Here is a 22374-nt window from a genome sequence, read left to right as displayed (position 1 = left end):
AACGTAAGAACATCGCATGCTACGGTGACATTCCCGATGTCACTACACATATATTTGAAGCATTTGTGCAGTACTAAACGTTGTGTGTGTCATCTGCTGGCCTTCGTGTGTCGTATGCGGCTTTTGAAAAACTCCCAAAAACTTCCCCAAAAAATTCCCATTTTATTTCTCTTGCCGACCCCGCGATATATCAAAACCGCGATGTAGAAAGTCGTGATGGAGAAGGGTCGTCTGTATATACAATAAGGAACCAAGATGAGCTAGCTTTGTTACCCATATAGACACGCAGTTAGGTATTGATCAGCATCATCCATATCACAAGGATTGTTTCGAGGCAAGGAATGGTCCTTGTGAGCTTCCACATCAAGTCCTTAATCTAGGCTGTTTTTTCGGCCAATGACAAGTCCACACATCCCGCTTGTTCTTCAGGGATCACTGATTCGAAGAAGGGGTTGATCCTCCGGAGGATGATGCGTTCTAGGAGTCTGTAGGTCGTTCACATGAGTAATATTGGCCCATAGCTTCCCAGGTCATCGGTTGGCTTGGCGGGTTTGAGTATTGCAATGACCAACACCTCCCACCATGATTTTGGGATTCGTCTGGTTTTAATGGTTTTGTTCAGATTAACTGATATTTAGATGCTGTATAAATGTGTATGTTGTTGTAATAACCCTTAAATGAAAGTCTATGCGAGTCAGTAAACCCATGCATAGTTCACAGCTATCTGAAATTGTGGTTGCTGTGTAGTGTACGGTGAAAATAATTAATCACGTGTTTGATCTTCTTTTCTTTTCAAGCTGGACACAATGCAACTCCACCTCACCCTGACACTTGTCTGTCGATAAAGAAGGTCAGGAAGAGAGTTCCAGCCTCCTTTGTGCTCCGAGCAAGCGAGAGGTGAGTCCATGAGACTGTCAACTCTGGCACTTGCATTGTGAACATGTAGGTTGCCGTTGGCATCACGATTAGAATGTCTCTGTCATGTAAATGGCATGTTTAATTATGCAATTGTAGTAAACAAATAATTTAAATCGTATTTAATAGTCAGGAATAGATATTTATTTTCGTTGTCAAGTATTTTATGCATATAAAGATTGCTATTCACAGCTTCGAAGTGGATTACGCATTCGAAAAAAAACACTTAATACAGAATTAGGGAGACTGCAGTCAAAAGATGTAAATTTTCATATGATACAGTAGTTATGATGAGCCTAAAAGCAGACGTACACATTTTTTTTATTCAACGAAGAGTATATAATTCTGTGTCAGCACGCGGATAGCAAGTTACAGAATAAATGGTGCTGCCATCTACCAACCTAAACATCGCCTCACCACCTGCATTAGGCAAGGCCTAAAGAGCCGAGCTCTCAAATCCAGCACAAGTGACGGCACATGAATAATAACAGTCATGGTTGGTAATGTGATGGTAATCAATGTATACAAGCCACGAAAAAGCAATGGCCATTACCACCTCAGCAGTCACTGCAATGGCTAATGTACTTTGCATTACATTATCGCATAGGGATAATGTAATGTACAATATAACATTGGGATAATGTAATATGATGCCCAACACATTATCCCTATGTGATCGACTGACTCCAGTGTAATTGTAGCTTTGAGCAAAGCCTAGAGCCACCCTTCTCTCGCGCAGGAGCGCACAGGGTATGCGTGTGTGGTCTTAGCTCAGCTCTTTCTACCACCACACCTTAGTACCACCACTTTTAACCTCTGCCAGATCCTGCAATTGCACAGTAGACACACGATCTCTAAGACCATACCTCATAATATCCCCCATCTGTAAACTCCAAGCGCCGCACCACTTTTTTCAATACATGACGTTGGCCCCACCCCAGTACATCCCTTACTACTGCCTCTAGGGGGGCCGGTGTAGTATTGGCTAAAGACCGACTTTTATCAACATTTGCATTGGGAAATGACATGCAGACAAAAACGTTCTCATGTGGCATGAGAACCATATGTGGAGCTTGAGCACAGGAGATGGGCAGGATTGATCCATTAGCTATGGTGCCATGGCTGAAGTGCTGCTTGTTATAGCATGGTAAGTTAAAACACTTCCCATTAGTCTCTTGAGAATATTGGGCCCGTTGAAGGAATGAATTTCGTGCTGTTATATTCCAAATTTCAACCTGCAATGACTCAATCAATTGTTTAAATATTAAAATTGTATATTTATTTCATTTTTATTATTTAAAAAGTAGATAAGCGTGGTAGGTATTTGGAAATACTTAATTTAATATTTATCACAGATGTTTGACATTAAAATAGGTGATGAAATTCGGTTATTCGTCTGAATATTTGTTATGCTCATGATTAAAACAACATTAAATATTCAACTGAATTATAAATTGATTTGTATTATTGTTAAATGTTGTATTACTAATTAAGGACGGTCTATGTGTGTATTCAAGGCTATGTCTGAAGAGGAGGACCACGACATTAAAGCTCAAGATGAGCTTGCCAAAGTACTTACAGACTTAGGTCTTAATAAAACTCTTTGGATTACAAAACTACGAGATATTTTGGGTATCACCAATGTACAAGCATTGCAATATTGTGGCCCTGAGGAATTTGAAATCATAGAACCACATTGCCGGCATTCATGGGAGAAAAAGGCATTGTGTAAGTTAATGAAAATGTCTGGCAATGAAGTTATTTTAAAACAATCACAACAATGTGAGCCAATTGGAAATAAACAGGAGCAAGATACACCAACAAAGCAGCATCCAGAACAAATCCATCAGAAAATATTAACTCGCAGTGATAATTCTAACATAGAGACTGAGACAGAGCAGCGAATGGAATTGAAAGGAGCAAAAGAAAACCCATTGCGTGATGGCAACCATTCCACTGATATGGCAAACACTTATCTAAAGCAGTTAGATTTATCAGACATTTCAACTTTACGTGGAACAATATCACATATAAGTCTTTTACAATATGCATCTAAAGGACTTGTTTTGGAGGGGGTGTATCGAACTGGTCAAATAAACGATATGTTAAAGAAAAGAGGCAAACTCCTAAACATCCCAATGTCGTTTGATCTTGCTGGGCCAGTACATCAACCGATGATAAAGCAACAAGAGTTTCCATCCTCTGAAGAGGAAAACATATTTGAGACAGCAGTGGAAAAATTGGGATTCAATACCATAACGACAGAAGAAGGTTTCTTACAGGCCTTGAATGAAGAAATCACCTCGTGGCATAGCAAGGCATTACACATTGAAAAAAAGCAACAAAAAAATCCCACGGATACCTGCATTCATAGCGTCAAATACCTGTACTTACCACTTGCCTCAGGAAGTCTGAACTTTGATCAACTCAAGCTGTCTGATGAGGCGTTGGAGGAATTACAAAGCATTGAAAACACTTTAAAAAACGTCAATGAGTCTTTTAAAACGCACGTGCTAAGCAGCAGGTTTGGAAGTTTTTTTGAGAACTTTGGCTCTCATGCCCATACAGGCCCTGTCCACTTTGGTGGGATATTTAAGTGGAAAGCATCAGCAGAGGGCATCAGCTCAGATGAGGAAAAGGAAAAAAGAAATATGCTATCGGAGGCAGTGGAAAGGTATTCCACTTCTGCCTACAACAGCAGTGGCTGTGGTGGTGGTGGTGAAAGCATGATGGCATCCGAATTTACAACGGAATTTTCCGAAAAATACAATGCTACACCTCTTAGTAAGGTGACAATTTCCGTAGGTACAATAGGTGGATCACCTGGCATTTGTTCTTTTCAACAATGGAAAACTGACATTGTCTCGAACACCAAGACGTGGACTGTCATTGATCTAGGCACATCATTGGTTCCAGTGTGGGACATTGTCACGTTTAACCACAAGGATTACTTTAAAAATACCTTGATAGCTAGCAGGCTCAAGGAGGCATACACACTTTTGACAAACCAAAATCCAAATTTTGGTCTTGAGGATAAATTGGTCTCTGCTAATGCTAAAGCCAGGTCAGTGATGCAAGATATTAAACAGTGGCAAGAATCCGACATGGAATATAATTTAGAAAAGATACTTGATTTGAAACAGACGTTATATGATGAAACAAAAAGCAATTTAATTTGGATAAACACCTGTTTGTCTCACCCAGCCTTTCAATCATTTTTGTCAAATCTTGTTACAGCACCTGCCAAAACGGTGAAAATCAAAAAGCTTATGCGCTCTATTATGGAGCCAAACAGTTGTGAAGTTAACAGCTTTCCACAATTCGCCTCCATTATGCAGTGGCTGAATGAGTATGAAAGAGTCCCTAATCATGTATCTGAATTTAAAGATCTTGTGAACATCTTAACACAAGCATAAGAACATTTAAAAGTTGACTTTTCACCAACTTATTCAGAAATACATGAAAAAAAACAAAGAAATCACACATTCATTTAATTCATTATGCCAATCACTGAGAACAACAAAACTCATCGAACAAGAGCTACTCATCATTTCAGTAGCTTCTGCTGTTGGCTACTGTGTAAAAGAAAAACGATTTCAGCATCCCCTGAATTACGACAACATTGATCATCTTCAACGTGCACTAGAGTCCGCTTACGGAGAGTACTCAAGACTGATGGAACAAGACAAATCCAGAGCTCAGGCATACGTGTTCCGGACAGGTTTGTCTAATGCACGAACTCCTGCCGAAAAGCAAAAACAGTTCGATTTCATGAGATCCCAGATCGAAGCAACAATGTGTGCTGAAGTTTCCCATGTGATTAAATGCAGTGAAATAAGGCCAACTGACTGGAATAAACTTGATATGATGCTGGAATCCATTATCGTTGGAACTTTAAGGCAAGAAGAATTACAAAATAAACCATCTATTCAACCACGAAAAAATAATGAAGAGTTATTGAATCTGCTTGAAAGACTCGCACTGATAAACTACTACCCTAAGAAATTACACACAAGTGATGTATGTGTTGTCAACAGGTCTCCAATTCAAACTAACCCTGATCGATGCACAGAACAAGAACTTGCTCTTTCTTATCTGCAAAAACTGATGATGATTGACTATCGAGCAAGATGTGTTAGTTTTCAGTGTAACAATCTAAACAAAGGTAAATTAAACAACTTATCTCAGTCCACGTATACAAATAAAAGCCCTAATAGTGATAACTTCTTTTCTGATGATAAGAATGATGATGACATAATAAATAACAGGGATAGGCCTAGTACAAACACTGAAACCCACATTCACCCTATGGATTTACAAATGGCAATATTCCATTGTGGAGACAATTTTGTAAGGCAGTACATTTTCACCAAACTTTCATTCATCCAGTTCGCACTTCCGCTATTAGTTCCAAATCCTTGTTGTTCAGAAATAGAATTCCCTATCTGGTCATTCAGACAGATTAAAAAAAGCTGGAAATGCCGTGATGCATCTACCACAAAATGGAAATCTAAAAACTGTGCAATCAGTGATGCCAACACTGCACTCGTGTCCTTCGTAAGATTTGGTGAATCACCCACATCAAAATCTCAGATAATGAATTCTCTGCTCGGCAAGCAAAAGCATGAAGTTTTCTTTCATAGGCACTGCCGAGGCAGCAGCAGGAATGGTCAACTAATGAAAGGAGTTGCAGAGATCGCCTGGTATCTTCCAGGTGGCAAGGACGATGATGTATTTAATGACTGCATAGCATTCACTAATCTCCACGGAGATGCAAGAGAACACAAAACACAGGTGCAATTTTTACATGAGATATCGTCTATAAATGTGATATTACTGTCAGATGGTGATCGCAATGAAGAAGGTAAACGCATCTTAGACGAATGTTTGAGTTCCCCAAAGCCGCTAGTTTGCCTCTGTGCTGACAATAAGAGAGTTTCCAGTGGAGTATCTGGAACAAACGCGAAAATTGCTGTCGGGAATCGAAATGAGGCTGAGTTAATTGATGAATTGACGTCAATAATAAAATTATATTTAGACAATTCAAAAAGAAATATTAATATCGAAGCTTGCTCAGATATTGCAAGACAGTATGTCTTCATTGTTGATGAAGATGATAAACAATGTTTAGAGGGCAAGGATATGGCGAAAGTTTTGCTGAGTCTTATAAGTAACAAGCCGCTGTGTTCCATAAAGGAGATATTTTTGCCTCTTCAAGGAAAATTGTGGCAGTCGTGGTGCAAGAAAGACAAAGAATTGACTCGCATGAAGGTAAAGGGGGGCCTAAGTGTTGAGGAACACAAAAGTAATATTTCAATGGAAAAAACACTCATTAGGAAAGAACAGCTTGAAAAAGCATTTCCTCTTAACGATTTTATGAGATCATTCATCATAATTTTGACCAAGAAGTCATGCACAGTAAAAACATACTTTATGCATTGGCTACGCATATACTTAGAAAATATGTCTGCAGATCGCTTATCACAACTTAATCTCACTTATCATCAGATCTGGACAGCAATAATACAATTGAAAAAACAAGGTTCTAACACGACTACCATTGCTGCAAAACAATCAGAGTTGGATAAAATATCAGAAGAACTTGATGCCTCTTCCTTTGGAATTTATCACGTTTTTAGGGAAGTTGGTCAGATCTACGAAGCTTCACAGACAACGCCATCAGTTGAAAAACTCCCAGCTACTTTGTCAAAGATCGCAGCAGAAATGATGATCTCTGGATTTCCCCTTGAACTCATGGATGGTGATGCTGCACATGTCCCTCTCATTTGGATTAGCTCAATCTTGGATGGAATCATTAATGAAATTGGAAACGTGAGGCTGTTTGTAATCTCAATACTGGGAATACAGAGCAGTGGAAAGTCCAAGCTACTTAATGCCATGTTTGGTCTCCAGTTTCCTGTTGGTAGTGGGAGATGCACCCAAGGAGCCTACATGCAGTTAGTGAAGGTGGAGGCAGAGTTCAGTAAACAGCTGGGATATGACTTTGTGCTGATAGTCGACACAGAAGGACTACGTTCTGTAGAGCTGTCAAATGCAACACATAGTCATGACAATGAGCTGGCAACGTTTGTGATTGGGCTGGGAAACATGACCGTGATCAACATTTTTGGAGAGAACCCTTCTGAAATGCAAGACATTCTACAAATTGTTGTGCAGGCATTTCTGAGAATGAGGCAGGTCAAGTTATCACCGAGCTGTGTGTTTGTCCATCAAAACGTAGGGGATGTGACTGCTCACAATAAAAACATGGAGGGAAGGAGACGCTTTCAGGAGAAACTTGATGAGATGACCCGCATGGCTGCAGCCCAGGAGCAGTGCGCTGTTGAATCATTTGATGCGGTTATCAGGTTTGACATGAACTCTCAGATCCGTTACTTTGCTCATCTTTGGGAGGGAGACCCTCCGATGGCTCCGCCAAATCCAAGCTACTGCCAAAATATTAAAGACCTTAAAGAAATGTTACTTAGAAATGCGAAAAAAGAAAAAACAGTCAACGTCTTGAAGATATCAGAATTCAAAGCACGCATTAAGGATCTATGGACGGCTTTGCTTGCAGAAAACTTCGTTTTCAGCTTTAAGAACACATTAGAGATTGCAGCTTATACCAAACTGGAAGAAATGTATGGAAAATGGACTTGGGAACTCAGGAGTGATGTTCTTCAGCAGGAAAACAAACTCTATAACAGCATTGATAACAATACAGATGCTATGACACGATCACAGATTGAACTAAGAATTTTGTCAAACTATCAGGATATTAAAAATAAAATGGAAGAACATTTCAATAGCGCAGATGATGCGGAAATGTTGGTTCAATGGAAAGTTAAATTTGAAAAAGGATTTGAAACAGTGAAAGAAGAGCTATTGTCTGATGCTTACAAAAACTACACAGCCCTGATGGCTCAAAAAGACAAAAAACGAAATCTCGATCTACAGAGATCAAGTTACGAAGATCAGCTTATTAGAAAGAGCAAGGATTTGGCTTCAAAATTGAGAGACAAAAATGTAAATGACGGACAATGGGACAGGGATTTTGATAAAATCTGGCAGGAGTGGATTAAAGTGATAAAAGACAGTATGACCAGCCCTGCAACACTTGATGTAAAAACACAAATTGAAAACCTTCTTTACGAAGTTAATGCGAATCAAATTAAACACCTACAAACAGCGATATGTCACTATCACATAGGGACAGAATTTTACGTTAATCAAAACGAACACATTATGATGGGCACGAAATGGCTTGGAAGTCGGAGTCACCATTTCAAAGATGAGGATATGGAGTCAATTAAAAAAATAATTACTGACATAAAATTCAATGTCAATAGATGCATTACCACCCAAGAGAAACATAAAAGAATTTCAATTCATCCTACATATATGAAATTTTAGAGGTAATTAATTCAGAAATACAAGAATTTTCACAATCCAATAAAAGATTTATGCTCACAGATAAGTTCAAAATTAATTTATCTGTCCACATATTGGCAGCGGTTACAGGGCGATTTCAGAAAATGCATGAGAATTTCCAGAGGGAAAATGACCCATTAGTATACTTCGTCAGTAAAAAAGAAGAATACTTCAACAGCTTCAAAATTCGCTGCCAAGGCTCAACATCCACAGCTATTTTTGTGGATTTTTTGTGTAACAAACTGAAAACATCCATTCAACAGGCAGTTTATGATAAAGTTTGTGTTGACATTGCAGGCAGGATGAAGTCCACATTTCCGGCATTCAACGGAAATCGATCAAAATTAGAAAACTACATTCTCATAGATTTAGCGAAGAAGAAAGATTTTAATGCATTTGATGAATATATTCACCATCCAAAACACCACTTTGAGAAATACATTACGGAACGTGTAGAAGAGTATTGCAAGGAAAACTATAATGAAATAATTTATGAGATGTTAAAGTCAAGTCTTGGGGATTCCACAGCTGCAATTACTCGTGCAATTAATAAAGCAACTGAAATCGTACAAGAAAACGAGTATGATGCATCTTCATGGCTGGATGCATTTTGCACACAGCTTGATGACGCCATCAAGCTCCCAAGACAAACTTTGGACAAAGGCGACTACAAAGAAATAACGGATATTGAATTTCTTAAAGAAGAATTAACAAACGGACTAAAAACCGTGGTTCAAGGCTTAAAAAATAAATTTTCTTCAGCATGCTTAAATGATTTACAAAACGTTCAGAACGAACCTCACGAAATACTATTTCGGCAGCTATGTGGGTGCTGGGTGCAGTGCCCGTTCTGTAAAGCCATCTGCACAAACACGATGTCCAATCATGAAGGAGACCACAGTGTTCCCATTCACCGCCCCAGGGCAGTACGTGGAGGACATTGGCATGAAACTGATCACTTTGTCACCGACATCTGCACTAGTTTAGTTGCCAGTAACTGCAGCATAGTGTTTCCAGACAGAAAAATACCATGGAAGGATTATCGTACAGCCGGGCCAAATTATGCTTGTTGGAGCATAACACCAGACTTAACCACACAGCCATATTGGAAATGGTTTGTCTGCAAGTTCAAGTCAAACTTAGAAAAGCGCTATAACCTAAAATTTGCAGCGCTGGGAAAAATTCCATCAGATTGGGAATGTATTAAAGAACATGATGTTATTGAGGATTTAGAGAAACTGTAGGTTAATAAAACTACAAATGAGCATCCTATGTCACAGATGAACTTATGAATATGTGGCTCTGTTTCAAAGTCTGAAAGATTTTCATTTTTATGTTATTAATAATAACGAACAAAATTCATCATCAAACAGGAACATCTCTAAAATGGCATGTCATTTAACGGTCGTTACATGCATGCATATGGACATACATTTAACTTGAGACATTGTGGATGTTATAGTAAACTGATCATCTGCCTTAGACGTGAATATTTTCGCGCAAAATAAATATATGCATCTTTTTAAGTAATCCATAAAGAAATATCTACAATCATTTACAATGTGTTTATTCCTCTATACCCTTGTTTTGTTTAAACGTGCATTTTGTTTGTGATGCACTTCAAATGTAAATCCAAAATTAAGAATAGAAATGTCAATGAAAATGGTAAATTACACATCAGCTAACTGCGTGCTTAATATTTAATTGTGTTTCTACTTTAACATTTGTAATTGAAATCTAAAATCAATATTGCATGTTTTAATAGTAAATTTGTGCTTCTAGTTCCCACAAATACTCACCAGCCTTGCACTTTCTTCTTCATGTTGGTGTCGGACCCCTATTTCATGATGCAGAACCTTCTCCCCTGGGTGCTCTCTTCTAGAGCTTTAATCACCTGCCCATCCCCTCTCATGAATGCCCAAGACAGGTATTTTGCCTCTCACGATCGTTCTTTTCAGACTTTTATGTTCATCCAAAATTGCTTCATCATGAGCATAATACTATATTTCCATGGGATAGCATATGGCCAGTTGAAGTCAAATCCAAAGCTGAAAAGGTTCCAATATTATCAAGTATTCCGTTCTCAGCATGGATATCTGCCAAATGTAACATTTAAGTAAATGTTGAAACATCTTTACCAGTAACTTCTTCTTTGCTGCTTATTTCCCTTTGCAGCAGCAATTCTGTCTTGCTGAATGCTATTTTTTCCATTAAAATAATGATATCACCATTACGCACAATTAACTCGTTTGCTCTCCAATTATACGTTCAGACCCAACAATAACACATGTGAGTAAATACAACACAATTTCAGCAAACCTCAGGGTACTGTAATTCTATAATCGCAACAAATGCTTCCAATGACTGGAAAGGCACCAAATGAGACACAAAAATTAGCGGGGTTTACAAGGCTCTTAGAATTTACAAAATTAAACAACATTGTACTGATCAACACCATTCACCCCCACAAATAATCAAGAAGATCAACGTAGCACTCATGTTGTGGTGCATTTCACTACTGGACTGACGATACACGAATGTCAAACCATTTTTGGTCAAATAAAAAGAGTGGATATTTCTCTGGGGCAGACATTGGAAGTGATGACGGTGGCTTAATCATGATGATGGTCACAATCAAACTCAGAAAGAATTTCAGGGAAAAGAGCACGAGAGCGAGATATGACTTGGACAAACTCTACAGCCGACAGATAAAGGTAGAATATTAAGCAATGATTTCAATAAGGTTTGCGCCATGACTAATGTTAGTGCTACATTAAGTTACGGATGATTTCATGTAATATCACAATAAAGGGCCAAAATATGTTATTAACAAGGCTTGGGAGTTTAAACAGCAATGAGTGACTAAGGGGGGCATGTACCAAAGTGACTAGTCATAGAATTTGAAATCCAAGAGACCTGATGGAGAAGACGATACAATGATCAATCATCCACTAAACAATCCTGTCAGAACTGAAAAACTATTTTTTCTCGACAGAAACAGAAGAAAGCTCTTGAGACTGTAAGGAAACTCATCAAATGGAACCAGTCAATACAATCAGCAACATAACTATTTAGCAACTTATTTGCAAACAGTAACACACACTTACACGCTCTAACCCAAAAACCTCTATTTATGGATGATATTGGTCGCGAAAACCTCCGTGTTAAACTGAGTAACACAAACAGACAGCCAATGACTCCCTCCAATATCAATGTTGCTGAAATGATGTGCTTCCAAAATGTCGTGTCGCTAATGGGATGTGAAAAAATATTTGTTTAATGTTCATGTTGAGGTAAAGATATTGGAGAGATGTGCATTGTGACCCTATTGATTTTGGAACTTTTATTCGAATAATTATGTCATGATACAAAGTATCCAAGTCACAGTAAGGTTGGCAGCATACTGTGAAATATCTGTCGAAGCCCAGAGGAACTTTTTAACCACATTTTCTAGGGCACAGTCGAAGTTAAGAGAGGGTGGCCAATGATCAACATCGTGCCTTAGACGTAAATATCAAAGGCATACATGTAGATCACAAGAGACTGATAAAGGTGGAATCGGTTGATACATCACTGGCCACACCTACGACATTACAAGTTAAGTAAACAAAACTCACATTCGTAATCTTCAACTCTTATCCACTCTATATCTCTGGCCTCTGTTTATGTGCTATGAAAAAGGGCCATTGTCACGAATAATCTGTTTTATATATATAAAAATGAGTATTTATAGCAGTGCTATTGCATTTTTAAGCCAAACGTCCAGTAACTTATGATAATGACGATACCAACATTTTCATACGTGGACATATAATCATACAGGTTGGTAAATGTGAAGAAATAGTAACAGTTTTGCATACAATTAATAACATTTCTAGGTTTGATGCATCGAAGTCAATAGGCTGTATGACTTGAACATTATAATGTTTTAGGTGATTTTCAGATAAGCATAGGAGCAAATATTGTCCACGCTGCCTACCCATCTTCCTCTCTTCCAGATCCATTGTCAGTTATTGCAAAGTCTACATTATTTTTAACACCACAATTTGCATAGCATGAAGATGGAAAAAACTGCATATTAAGTGTAACACGATCAATATCAATGGACAAAAGCAAACAACTTTAAAATGTAAATGAGTGGAAGCTGGATCAAGAAAACGACAAATGCAGAGTTCTATTAAATATCAACGAATAGGCTGAGATAAATAAGTAGAACAACAGATTCATCCTCTGGGCATTGTTGGCAATACAGGCGGCAGGAAGACGTCACTTTGAAGGGACATGGAAGGCGATGAACAAGACGACAGAGATGGATTCATAAAAGCAACTAATAAAAGTGGCATCATTGCTGACAAATGCTTCAGAAGGGTGGACGAGTGGAAAGATCAAGTTCTACAACTGCCAACCGCTTCCAAAGACAACATAAATTGTTGACTTTTGATATAATTATTTTACACGAAGCTTCATATTTTACTTCATTAACAACTTTAAGTTAATTACATCTATTGTCAATTTGGTCATTGTAGATAAGGTGCGTGAGCAATTGGGAGGTGTTCTGGAATTTGAGTTATTTTCGATCCCATGCAACTTTATATATACATAGAGTAAGATGATACTATCTGAATACAATACAGGAATATATATATGTACATCTTTACGTCATATTTACGAAGTGGAGTGTTGGCATAGTGCTTTGCTATCTGCCATATGATATTTGCCATCTGTGCATCTTATATTTTGTGGCAATAAGAATCTGATTTCAATAATATGGTTGGTATTGCAACAACCAATGAACTAAGGATTGTTTGGATGTCGCATTTTTTTTGTTTAGCTAATCTTGATTGTATAATGCTGAAGAGGTCAGTTATTTTATGAATTAATACCTGTTTGTATGTTTCGGAGCATGAACATGATATAGTGGTTGTGCAAATAGATACAAAACATATAAGTTTAACATAATATGTTTTCAAAGTCACAATTCAATGTTTTATTGGGGCCATAACTATCGGTTTTAATCAATACATTTATAAGCATACAAATATTAACATATTTTGTGTTTTAATGAAAGCAGCATTTCAAAGTGGTGAACAAGACAAACACGAAATACAAAACACACCAAGGGACAATTGAAAAAATGTAAAAAATGAGACGATCAAAATATTCTTAGTTTTTTCGGTAAAGTCACGTTCAACGTGACTTTACCGAAAAAACTAAGAATATGAATTACTGCAGTCACGAAAGCTTTAAATCAAAATTTACGATCAAAATAGTGAAGATATGCCAAGGAATGTGGGGAACGTTGGGTTCTGTTTTGGAAAAAAAGGTTCCAAAGAGAGTTGTATTCTATTTGCATAGTTCTTCGAGCTCAATTGCCTTGCTTTTTAAATAATCCACAGCATCAGGTTTAAGAATCCGCATTACTTGTAAGTCTAAATCAAGGATTGTGTATTTATTAGAACAATTCTTCAAGGAGTAGATTTTACCTCTCCCTCTACCAGCCACTAAGGCCCACTGGTGATTGTTGTGAAGAAGCCCGATGGTTCACTGAGGTTTTGCTTAGTTCTTAGCCACCTAAATCAGGTGACTTTTGATGGTACTTATCCCCTGCCGAGTATTAACGACTCATTGGAGGCATAAGCAGGGTCAATTTGTATTCGTTCGTTCGTTTCTCAATCCGCTAGTCCTGGTGAGGGTCATGGCGGCAGCATGTTGCGTAGGGTAGTCCAGACCTCCTTTTCCCTGGCAATGGACTCCAGCACTACTATACACTACACTATCATGCGCCACTATACACTACACTGTACTCTACACTATACACTGCTATACACTACACTATACACTGCTATACACTACACTTATATGCAATACAATACACTATTATACACTACTATACTAGACGCTACACAATACACTACATTACTATATACTACTAGACACGTACTCTAGCTCGACAGTCCCGCCAGCGTGTCCGGGGACATGCTGGCGGGACTCCGATAGGGAGTCTATCGGAGGGCATCCTAACCAGGTGCCCGAACCACCTCAACTGGCTCCTGTTAATCCGGAGGAGCAGCATCTTGAATTTGAGGCTCTCCCAGATTACCGAGCTCCTTACCCGATCACCGAGCACCTTACCCAATCACGGAGAGTGAACCTGGCAACCCTGGTGAGAAACCAATTACCCAAGGATCATGTTCCAGATCCATCGCTGAGTCTGAGCCAGTTCTGCAACAGACTCAAAACAGTGTTGTTTCAGAGAGCCTACTTCAATGTGTGATCAATGCACATTCGTGATGGACTGGACTCATAAGACTGCACAATATCAAATGCTCCTACTTACTTCTTACTTACTTACTCATGACCATAGGTTAGAGTGGGAATGTAGATCGACCTGTAAACCACTTCACTACCACAAAATGGTACAGTGCCCGCAACACAGCGGGCGCCACACCAATCCGCCAGCCAATATCACGCTCCCACTCACCATCACTCAACTTCTCCACTGAGGGCAGCTGTTCCCCCCTTCCCTGGGGAGAAAAATCCACCGTATCCCGTGAGTGAACCATGACCCAGATTTGGAGGTACTGATCCTCATCTCAGCTGCTTCACACTCGACTAGAGCAGAATTCCAATAACATCTCACCATTCGGGTTCAGATCAGGGGGGGCATTCCTCACAATCATGCCTCTCCAGGTATCGCCATAATTTCCCACGTGAGCATTGAAGTCGCCCAGTAAGACTGTGGAACCGGTAGACGGCACTCTGTCTAGCAGTGCACCCACCATCTCCAAAAAGGCCGAATACTATGAACCGCTGCTTGGCGCATAAGCACAGACAACAATCAGAGTTTTCCTTTCTGAGACCCGAAGTCTCATTGAGGGGACACTCTCATCCACTCGGGCAAACTCCAACTGAACAGCACCCAGCTGGGGGCTTGTGAGTATCCTTACACCCGCTCGGGTCCTCTCACCAGTGGTCACTCCGGAATAGGAGGCCACCCCGATCAAGAAGTTTGTTCCAGTGCCAATGCTGTGTGTGGAAGTGAGACCGGCTATATCTAGTCGGTACTTTTCCACGTCCTCCACCATTTCTGACCCGGTCCCAATAGCAAGTGTCCATCACTATGGTCCAGCCCATCTGAGACCATCCCTTTTCCTGCCAAACTGGCATCGCATCCACCCCTCACCCTTTGTCCTGCGAATGGTGCGCCCACAGTACTGGGAATCGATAACAACCATGCTAAAAAAACGGCATCGATTCCCTGATATATGTACTGACGTCATCACAGGTGTGTGCAATCAATTCTCTGATATCCCGATCACACTCAATCGTATCAAATATTAAAAATGTGGGTATCGATTTCCCAAAGAGGAATGGACAACGACCACGCTATTAACCAGAATCGATTCACTTCACTGCTATAATATATAATGACGTCACTACAGGTAGGCAGAATCGATTCTCTTCGACTTCTATTTGCCGTATTGGAATCGAATTTTAACATTGTGGATATGGATCTCGCCAAGAAGAAACAATAACAGACGGGCTATAAACCGGAATCGATTTCCTGATATATGGAGTGAAGTCTTAATACGTGTGTGGAATTTATACTCTGCTATCCTGATCATGCTCAATCAAATCGAATATTAACATTGCCGGTATGGATCTCGCCAAGAGGAATCGACAATGCTATAAATAATAATAATTCAATGCATAATGTGCATTCCATACTAGGATCAGGAAACAAAAACAGAACCAGGGCAACCGACCAAACGAAAGAGGGAAGGCCACTTTAAAGAGATGGGTTTTCAAAGCAGACTTAAATATTTCAACCAACTCTGATTTCCAGACTTCAAGTGTCAAAGTTTTCCATAATTTGGGTGCCATGATAACAAAAGCCCGATCACCAAAAGAGCGCAACCTAGACCTGGGAGTGCCAAGCAGTTGGAGATCAGAAGATCTTCAGGATATTAATGGAATATATACATTCATTAGTTCCTGCAAGTAATGTGGGGTGAGTCTTTTAAAGCCATATAGGTTAATAGCAATATATTAAAATCTACTTGGAATTTGACTGGTAGCCAATGAAGAAATAAGAGGACTGGTGTGATGTGCTCACGTGTAAGCACTTGCGCAGCTGCATTCTGAACAAGCTAGAGTCTGCCAAGTACTTTGCTCGGTATCTCAACCAGTAAGGCGTTGCAGTAGTCGAGTCGGGATAACACAGAAGTATGGACCACTCTCCAACGCAGAAGGTGACATGATTACTCATGTTGTAAATACTCTTTGGTTCTTTCGGTAAAGTCACGTAGGTATAAAATAAAATAAATCACGACCTTTCGATCGCAACAGCAAGCAATCGTCTTCAGGTGAGAGAGAAACAAGCTGCTGTGACGAGATATTATATAGGTCCAAGAGGCGGAGGGAGGGGGGTTGCCGCAACGGGCAAGAGGGTGGGGGTGAAATCCAAAGAGGGAACGTGCGGAAGAGAGTGAGGTGATCCAATCGTCTTAGGTGAGAGGGAGAAAAAGAAGCTGAGACATCAAATTTAGCAAACTTAGAAATGCAATTCAACTCAGAGAGTCGGCTAACACAAAAGTTAACACTTTACCTGGTTGATCACGTCCTCCCAATGATACATATCTTAGTTGGGTTGGTTCTGTCGATTTGTAAACGAATGTGGTTCGTGGTATAGTTTGCATATTTACTTATTTTTCATAGCATGGGGCCATGCAGCACTTCGTTTATAACTGCCTGCTCTGTTATTGACGTTGCTTTTACGTCCAGGCTCAAGCCTGCTTTTACATAGTTTATACGGCGCCTTAACCAATGAATGCAATGATGGAAATAAGGTAAATTCAATATATGATGGGAAGCATTGGGCAAATCTTTGATGCGTGAATTTGGTAAAATCCAAATAATTGACAGTAAATTATGATGAATTAAATGAATGAATGTGGGAATGAGTGATAGCCATGTCATGAGAATTTTGTCATGAGAATCTGCAGAGACCCATCGCGGCTCTCAGGCCATGCGGTGTTCCCAGCCCACAGCGAGGAGGCGGTGGAGGTTCAGCCGCCCACGATTTTTCTTTCTCTAGAGTACAGACGCTATATTCCTTTTTATTTCATTCTATACATTTACCATACAATATGTATTTAACACGAGAAAATATTAATCAGAGTTTACATTCAAAATACTTAATGTTTAATGTCTGGGTTGATCCCATGAAAGGAAATGAGAGGGGTGTCGTTTTACGAACCATGAACCAATTGCCAGTGTTCCCATTGTCGTTGACTTTGCCTATCGCGGATTTACCGATAGCAGGTATATTTTTAAAGAACGTAACCTCCGCGACAGGCAATGCTTTGCTGTTCGCGGTGTTTCCACCAACCCATAACTCTGGGTACAAAGGTCAAAGTTCCTGGCTGATAAAACAAAAATGGGGGAAGCTCGTTGAGTTTATTGGTGTTTTACATCAACAATAAATGACGGCCCTTTACAGTCTCGTGTAATATTTTACTTGCCAGTTTTCCCCTTCATCGCCAAATGTATTTTACTTGTTGCCCTCACGAACAACTCAGCCTAGTTCAGTCCTAATTGCGAAGCCTTCCATGTATTTCAGTACAGTAAACGTGGTAGACACCCATTGTGAACCTGTTAACTGTGTTGTATACAACATTTCAACTTGTTGGTTGGCATCTATTTATTCATTTTTTTTCTTTTCCAGTCATCTTCGTGAAGAATATAACCGCGCATGCAATACTAGTTTAACATTCTGTCGCAACGTTTAAATAGAGGGAAGATTGAGACATCATGCCACGATTGAGGCATTTCATGTCTGTAGAGCAGGCATGAGCAAAGTACGGCCCCCGGGCCGTATACGGCCCATTGGGCTTTTTAATCCGGCCCGCCGAACTTGTCCAAATATTGTTATTATTAAATTAAATTTTACCTTTCTCCTGTAATGCCCCCATTTCCCCATTAGATGGCGCACTTTGACCGGGAGTGGCCCGGCCCCTCTGTCAAATTTTAGAACTCATTGTGGCCCGCAAGTCAAAAAATTTGCCCACCCCTGCTGTAGACTCTTCATAAATTAAAAATCAGTGTATGCTCTTAGTTTAATTAATAATCGGACATGCTTAATTTGCTGCCGGATGTAGACCTATTTGATTTGGGGCCAACTCTCACAACACTTGCATTGTAATAATCCACCAAGCAGCTCTACACGAACTGATTTAATCACTCCATCTCCTTAGTTATCTTTCTCTTGGATTTATGGCATCATAAATCCATGAACTAAACTATTTTTATTGTACCAGGTAAAGTCAACCGAGAGATGCAGCTCCTTAATGAGCCAGCCCTGGACCTCCTCTTGGTCAACTTAGCCTCAAATGACGACCTGTTGTGGTGCGTAAACATTATCATTGGGAAGACAAAGGCTGCCAGGCGTGGTGCTAGCCACCCAACCCCTGGTGTGTTGTGTCAGTCATCATAGGTACTCGCCAATACCACTCACTCAGGTTAAGAACCAGGCTACAGTTTACATTAAAGACTCCCATTTTTGTTTAATCAGGCAGGAACTTTGACCTTTGTACCCAGAGTTATGGCTTGGTGGCAACACCGCGAACAGCAAAGCCTTGTCTATCGCAGAGCTTATATTCTTAAAAAATATCTGCTATCGGTAAATCCGCGATAGGCAAACTCAACGACAATGGGAACACTCGGGATTGGTTCATGGTTCGTAAAATGACACCCCTCTCATTTCCTTTCATGGGATAAACCCAGACATTAAACATTAAGCATTTTGAATGTAAACTGATTAATATTTTCTCGTGTTAAATACATATTGTATGGTAAATGTATAGAATGAAATAAAAAGAAAGAATATAGCGTATACAATACTATACATGTATATAGTACTGTACGCTAGAGAAAGACATCTTTGGCGGCTGAACCTCCACCGCCTCCTCGCTGTGGGCTGGGAACACCGCGTGGCCTGAGAGCCGCGATGGGTCTCTGCAGATTCTCTTGACAAAATTATCATGACATAGCTATCACTCATTCCCCCATTCATTCAATCAATTCATAATTTACTAGATTTGTGTGCGTGTCTCCCCATATGTCTCTGTGCTAACCCGTGATGCTTGGATGTCGATATATGTGTATGCAGTCTGTTTTCCAGCACTCTCTTGGATTTCACACTTAACTTATAATTTAGCAATCTTTGAAATAACATATTCAACCAGACCATGCGTTAATTGTGTTTTGACCAACCGTCTGTGTTGCTTTATATAGTTTCTAAATTTTGCTAAACCCTCTTTGATTTAGTGTGCTCCTCCGTCTTTGTATCCCCTTGTGTATCTGTTAATTCCCTCTATTTGGGTGTCTGTATATATATCTGCGGTTATGTGTTTCCTCTCTCTCTTAAATTTAGCTTTTCTGTACCTGATGAAGATTGATTGTGTTGCAATCGAAACGTCGTATAGTATTAGTATAGTATTATGTTATTTTACGTCTTATTTCTACGTGACTTTACCGAAAAAAACAAAGAGTATCATAATTTACTGTCAATAATTTGGATTTCACCAAATTCACGCATCAAAGATTTGCCCAATACTTCCCATCATATATTTCATTTACCCTATCCCCACCATTACATTCATTGGTTAAGGCGCTGTGTAAACTACAAAAAACCAGGCTTCAGCCTGGACGTAAAAGCAACGTCAATAACAAAGCAGGCAGTTATAAAAGAAGTGCTGCATGGCGCCACGCTATAAAAAATAAGTAAATATGCAAACTATACTACGAACCACATTCGCTTACAAATCAACAGAACCAACCCAACTAAGATATGTATTATTGGGAGGACGTGATCAACCAGGTAAAGTGTTAACTGTTGTGTTAGCCGACTCTCTGAGTTGCATCGCATTCCTAAGTTTGCTAAATTTGATGTCTCAGCTTCTTTTTCTCCCTCTCACCTAAGACGATTGCTTGCGTGGCAATAGGATCACCTCTCTCTCTTCCGCATTTTCCCATTGTGGTAACCCCCCTCCTTCCCCCTCTCGGACCTATATAATATCTCGTCACAGCAGCTTGTTTCTCTCTCTCTCACCTGAAGACGATTGCTTGTTGTTGCGATCGAAACACCATTTTTTTATTTTATACCTACGTGACTTTACCGAAATAACCAAAAAGTATGGATTCCTGCAGTCACGAAAGCTTCAAATCAACATGTTGTAAATGTTGGAGATTTACTCTGCAACACACCGATGGCCTGACATAGAAACTAATTGGCACGTTTTGTTTACGTGACAAATCTTATTGGTTGGTGGTGGCGGGTTACGACACATTTATATGTACATGATCTGACCCAAAAATCTTAATCATATCTCATAATACGCTTGGGGGCATTGTTCCTGTAACACTCTGCCCTCTGGTTGACTGGGTTGTTCGCGGTGACGCCACGCACTGCAACAAATCAGCGTGTGCAATGGGACTCCAGAAGATAATTTAAATTAGCACCATTGCACAGGTGAGACACCCTGTCCATGCATTAATTAATAATCCTGTGCTGCAAAATGCAACATTATTTGCAGCTCACCGTCAAAACACTTTACGGTCATTCCCCGCTTTACGCACGGGTTCTGTTCCTGAGGATCGTTCATTGGTTCAACTGATCGTAAGTTGACACACTCATTGCACAAAATGAACCCTACTTGCATTGGCGAAATGAACTGCCGAACTATTTGGTTTGGTGGAGCAATCCTTCGCCAGCTGTAATGAGTCTTAAAATCACCACGGAGAGTGTGTGTGCGTGTTGAAAGTGTGTGTTGAGAGTGTGTGTGTGTTGAGAGTGCGTGTGTTGAGAGTGTGTGTGTTGAGAGTGCGTGTGTTGAGAGTGCGTGTTAGGAGAGTGTGTTGAGAGTGTGTGTTGAGAGTGTGTTTTGGGAGTGTGTGTGTTGAGAGTGTGTGCTGAGAGTGTGTGAGTTGAGTGTGTGTGTTGAGAGTGTGTGTTGAGAGTGCGTGTTTTGGGAGTGCGTGTGTTGAGAGTGCGTGTTTTGAGAGTGTGTGTGTTGAGTGTGTGTGTTGTGAGTGAGTGTGTGTGTGTTGGGAGTGTGTGTGTTGGGAGTGTGTTTGTTAAGAGTGTGTGTGTACGCACGTGCGTGTATGTTGTGGATACGGTAGTGTAGCGGTTAGCGCTACGTTGCGCTACGAACCTGGCGACCCGAGTTCGATTCCCACTCATGCGCAACCGAAGTGACGATTATCTAAACCAGTCCTGGGCCTCCCCGAGGTCGACTCAGCCTAAAATGAGTACCGAGTGGGGTGTGGAAACATCGCCACAAGGTAGACAAAGGCGGTCAGGCGTGGTGCAGGCCACCCACCATGTCGTGTGCCGTGCCGGCCTTCATCCGGTGTTCGCTAACTGCACTTGCCCCAATAGTCTATTACAGGCTATACGGGGGATCTTTGTTTTATTTTGCGTCAGGAGTGGCGCTGTAGCGATTAGCGATATAGTGCGTTAAAAACCTGCCGAGCTGAGTTCCCTTCCCGCACACGGCCACCACCAGTGACGATGATCTAAACCGATCTTGGGCCTCCCCAAGGTCGACTCAACCTTAAATAAGTACCTGATGCGGTGTGTAAACATCGCCACTGGGGAAACAAAGGCGGTCAGGCGTGGTGCTGACCACCCACCCTCGTTTGTAGTGCCGGCCTTCATAGGTGCTACTCGCTAACAGTTAAGGCGAGGCAGGGGATCTTTGTCTAAATGTGTATGCGTGTTAAATTGTAAGCGTTTACTGATAAGTAGCGATCTGATCCTCATCATGACATTCTCAAGGAACTTCCGCGGGTTACTGCTAGTTATGAATATCGGTCGCGAAAGCCGACTACGATGTGTCAAACTAACATCGACAAGATCGGCGATTCTATCGCAGTCGTTTCTATTGCACCATAGCACCCACTGCCGCCGCGGGACGCATTTGATCGATCGGTATGCAGGATCAGGATCCTTGAGAATCTCCT

The 22374-nt window shown here is 40.4% G+C and overlaps 3 protein-coding genes across 3 annotated transcripts; all 3 read left to right on the top strand.

The window, feature by feature from the left end:
- Positions 1 to 609: 609 nt before the first annotated feature.
- On the top strand, positions 610 to 4331 carry LOC142906179 (interferon-induced very large GTPase 1-like). The gene is made up of 2 exons (XM_076053599.1): positions 610 to 897; positions 2433 to 4331. Exon 2 carries the CDS (start codon positions 2436 to 2438, stop codon positions 4329 to 4331), a length of 1896 nt encoding a protein of 631 aa, XP_075909714.1. The 5' UTR covers positions 610 to 897; positions 2433 to 2435.
- Positions 4327 to 8328, top strand: LOC142906165 (interferon-induced very large GTPase 1-like). The gene has a single exon (XM_076053598.1). It carries the CDS (start codon positions 4375 to 4377, stop codon positions 8326 to 8328), a length of 3954 nt encoding a protein of 1317 aa, XP_075909713.1. The 5' UTR covers positions 4327 to 4374.
- Positions 8325 to 13385, top strand: LOC142906191 (interferon-induced very large GTPase 1-like). The gene has a single exon (XM_076053601.1). It carries the CDS (start codon positions 8379 to 8381, stop codon positions 9588 to 9590), a length of 1212 nt encoding a protein of 403 aa, XP_075909716.1. The 5' UTR covers positions 8325 to 8378; the 3' UTR covers positions 9591 to 13385.
- Positions 13386 to 22374: the final 8989 nt, after the last annotated feature.

The sequence above is a fragment of the Petromyzon marinus genome, chromosome 3 (assembly GCF_048934315.1).
Source record: "Petromyzon marinus isolate PM22_M1 ecotype Great Lakes invasive population chromosome 3, UKy_Petmar_22M1.pri1.0, whole genome shotgun sequence".
Taxonomy (NCBI): Eukaryota; Metazoa; Chordata; class Hyperoartia; order Petromyzontiformes; family Petromyzontidae; genus Petromyzon; species Petromyzon marinus.
Note: the sequence above shows the minus strand (reverse complement) of the source record. Positions and strands in the feature narration are given on the sequence as shown.